The sequence below is a fragment of the Liolophura sinensis genome, chromosome 7 (assembly GCF_032854445.1).
Source record: "Liolophura sinensis isolate JHLJ2023 chromosome 7, CUHK_Ljap_v2, whole genome shotgun sequence".
NCBI lineage: Eukaryota > Metazoa > Mollusca > Polyplacophora > Chitonida > Chitonidae > Liolophura > Liolophura sinensis.
Genome location: NC_088301.1, coordinates 21,749,378 through 21,753,210, shown reverse-complemented (window position 1 = coordinate 21,753,210; position 3,833 = coordinate 21,749,378). Strand labels below are relative to the sequence as shown.

Below are 3,833 nucleotides of genomic sequence, written 5' to 3'. Positions count from 1 at the left end.
GTTTGCTGCGCAATAATTAAAGGAAATCGTAATTTTAATATGTCACTTTGAAGACTTTTTTCAAAGAAACTCGAGGTATAAAACTGTAATAGCGAGAAAAGTTTCGACTCTACAATAACAGTAGAAAAAGTCCAACTGTATTTTTTACAGTCAAAAATGTTAGGTAATTACTTTTCACCACATTTACTGTAACACGGGCGTCAGAATAATGTTTCATAATTACTTTTCATCACATTTACTGTAACACGGATGTCAGAATAATGTTTCATAATTACTTTTCATCACATTTACTGTAACACGGGCGTCAGAATAATGTTTCATAAAACAGTAATTTGGATTAGACGAATAATGGAGAAAATTGAGAAGTTGAACTTTTGTGACCTTGAACAGTTCCTAATGGAAAGAGGTGTCATTTGTGCTTCTGGAAGAGTGTGAGACAGGTGATCGGTAAATCATTGTCAACAATGCTTGCCTGGCATCTTTCACAGGTCACAAACACAGTAGGACTGTTTTTGCCTTTGACAACAAAGGAGTTCCAACTTGAAACTCACCTGTTGTTGTGAACTATATACATGTACCTACCGGATGTTTTTCCCCAGCCAGCTGTCCAACACGTCATTGTTGTCAAGTCTTCGTTGGGGTCCGTGATCATGGGAATCGGCTCGATGTATTGACCGGACGGGAAGGGGTCAAACTTCAGGATTGCGATATCGTTTCTCAAGCCATTGTCCGGGTCATAATAAGGATGCTAAAATGTCAAATGTATTGGCTTACTGAAAGTCATCGTTTGTCAACTTGTTTTATCGAATATATTCGGCAGCTTTCTCACGAGAAAACCTGGAAAGGGATGACAATGTTCGAAATACTGTTCTTATGAAATAAGCTGCCAGACATTTTCAGTTGATTTTTTTTGTTTGTTTGTTTGTTTTCAGAAAATGGTCCCTTTCTATTCATTTCTTTATTTATTTGACTGTGGGTGAGAGCCTATTAATTCCCCGCCCAAGGCCAGGTTTGGACCTGCAACTCGTGTGAAGGGCAAGCGCCTCTAACTACTAAGCCAGGAAAGTGTCATCTTTGCCTCTGGAACACGGTGAGACAATGATCGGTTAAATAATGCCAGCAAAGGTTGTCTAACATTTTTCACAAGTCACATGATGCAGGAGGACTTTGTTTCTACTTTCAAATACAGAAGAGTTCGAACTCAAAACTTCCCTATTGAAGAACGCCATATATATGTGAGCAGCACAAAAGTGCTTTAAATACGCTTTTCGTAAATTTGGTCTTAAGTCAAACGGTGTAATTCAGTATGACTTTTAAGAGTGAAGATAACATCATTTCCGAAAACTGGTTACGTTTAAACCGATTAGGCGTGTTATTTGACCGAAGGCCCATATCGCATGTACGCTGGTGTAAAGTCACGTATATATAACATTTTCCTACCACGACGAACTCTTTCACCGGCCTTGACACTTCATGTCCGCTAATGCGATTAAAGTTGAGCTGCCCTGCCTCGACTGAGTAAGAGTGGCCCTGTAAAATAACCAGCATTACAAATTATAGATGCTAATCATTGACGTATGGAAATAAATGTGATCAAATTATGAAGGAAGAGCATAAAATCAGCAGTTAATTTAATATGAGAAAGACTTCCAAGAAAATGCATGAAGTTTTCTTTCGGGTGACGCTTGAATACTTGTTCGGTATTATTTATTTATTTATTTATTTATTTATTTATTTATTTATTTATTTATTTATTTATGTATTTATTTATGTATTTATGTATTTATTTATGTATTTATTTATTTATTTATTTATTTAGGTGTCTGTTTAGTTAGAAGAAGGAATGATGATGAAGAAAAGAAATATTTTGCTCTCCTCATTTATGTATTTGTATTTTAGCATTATTTATTTATTGCCTTTGTTTGTTTGTTCGTATGCTTAGTTAAAAGAAGGAATGATGATGTAGCAAAGAACAATTTAGACGTATAAGTATTAGGCCTACCTATACAAAATTATAATTTGAAGAAAGAAAACTCTCAAGGCACGTGTTTCGCTGTTATTTCCTAGTAAATAATAAAACCTGTATATAACGTGTATCTCACAATGATAGGCCTACCAGGTCATACGTGCGTGGACCTTAAACATATTCCGCTGTTTCCTTACTTCTTCTAAGCAGTGAGCCGCAGTGATAGCTCTGGTGGAACTGACTAGCGTGGCGCCGCAGATCTGAGAATAGCCTTCGTCCAGTGATAAGATAAAGTTGAAATATCCGTAGTCCGAGTTCTCGCCATTGACAATGTCCTGATGAACGCCGTGATTGTTGTAAGGGGCAATTGAGTCATTGGCCAAACGGACGGGGTTAGCTGTGACAACAACCACAATAATAAAGACATTTTTTAGAATATGGAAATCCATTTATTTTTTCTTTTATTCCTTTATTTGATTGGTGTTTTTTTGCAGTGCTCATGAATATTCCATTTTATACGACGGCGGCCAGCATTATGGTGAACGGAAACCGGCAGAGGCCGATTGGAAACCCACGACCATCCGCAGGCTGTTGACAGACCTTACAAAGCACGACCGGAGATGAAGCCGGCATGACCTGGAGTTGAACTCACAAGGATCGCATTGGTGAGAGGCCCTTGAGTTATTGCGCCACGGAGGCCCTCAAAATTCATTCAACATCAGTCATTGTAGACTACTTTTGATCTGCAGATTACACGCTGTTGTTTGTGAGCGTAGCCACAATCTGCTGTCGAAATTACTATCGAAAAGAAAGAAAAAACTACCATATTACATCACTTATTTTGGAAATGTGTACTTCCCGTATATTTTAGTCCAATGGAGTGTTTGTTACGTGTAATATGTGACGTAAGTGCTATCTCTCGGAGGCTGCATCCAGTGAAAGGCGCCGAAATATCATAACTGCTAAGCAACCCGAACTCAGTGAATGTTGAGTGGATAAGACCGTAGTACCTACAGCGCGTATGATGCTCTTTCTGTTCGTTGTTCCCTCAATGCAACCACTAGTAAATTTTATACAGAAATGTTGAACAGTGTCACGATCACTCGGCTGGGTAACAGTTACATCGAGTAACTTGAAGCATTTGGTGAAATGCAGGACTAATAAAGCAGTGTTAAAATGATCACAAAAAAATCTGAACATGTATCATATCAAATCATATTCACATCAGAACATACACTTACCCGCCGCCATGGCCAGAAGACAACACAAGACAAGACCGGAAGTCATCATCACTCTGGGAAGTTTACAGCGAAGAGCGTTATATATCAATGAGGAAGTTTTCAACGAAGAGCGTTATATATTAATGAACGCGTGCCATATGGCCAACTGCCCTTTGTCCACTTTTGGTAAACTAGTATTGTTTCGTGAAATGAAGTAGTGTTTCTATTTGTCCATATTTTTACTTATATTGCCACGTGTACGCCCGGCTGAGGGCACACCGGGATAAATCCAAAACAAAGTCACCCCTAGGGCACAAACTATATTGTGGATAGGAGTGGGGGTTCCACCAAAGCCCTGCTGGTTTCTGGATGCATACGTAAAAGCTCAATCGCCTGATTTGATTTAATAGACAGCGTAGGATGAGTCGAAACAGGTGGGCACAACAACATGTTATGGCTATACAAAACAGGAACAAAAGATGTTTATTATTGGATATGAGGTTCAGTACTGGATATGAGGTTCAGTATTGGATATGAGGTTCAGTACTGGATATGAGGTTCAATATTGGATATGAGGTTCAGTATTGGATATGAGGTTCAGTATTGGATATGAGGTTCAGTATTGGATATGAGGTTCAGTATTGGAT

The 3,833-nt window shown here is 38.5% G+C and overlaps 1 protein-coding gene across 1 annotated transcript; it reads right to left on the bottom strand.

Annotated features, from left to right (window-relative positions):
• Nucleotides 1-200: 200 nt before the first annotated feature.
• LOC135470735 (ovochymase-2-like) lies at nucleotides 201-3,253 on the bottom strand. The gene is made up of 5 exons (XM_064749773.1): nucleotides 3,208-3,253; nucleotides 2,164-2,363; nucleotides 1,441-1,530; nucleotides 583-748; nucleotides 201-238 (listed from the first exon to the last, which is right to left on the bottom strand). The coding sequence occupies exons 1-5, from the start codon at nucleotides 3,251-3,253 to the stop codon at nucleotides 201-203; spliced, it is 540 nt and encodes a 179-aa protein (XP_064605843.1).
• Nucleotides 3,254-3,833: the final 580 nt, after the last annotated feature.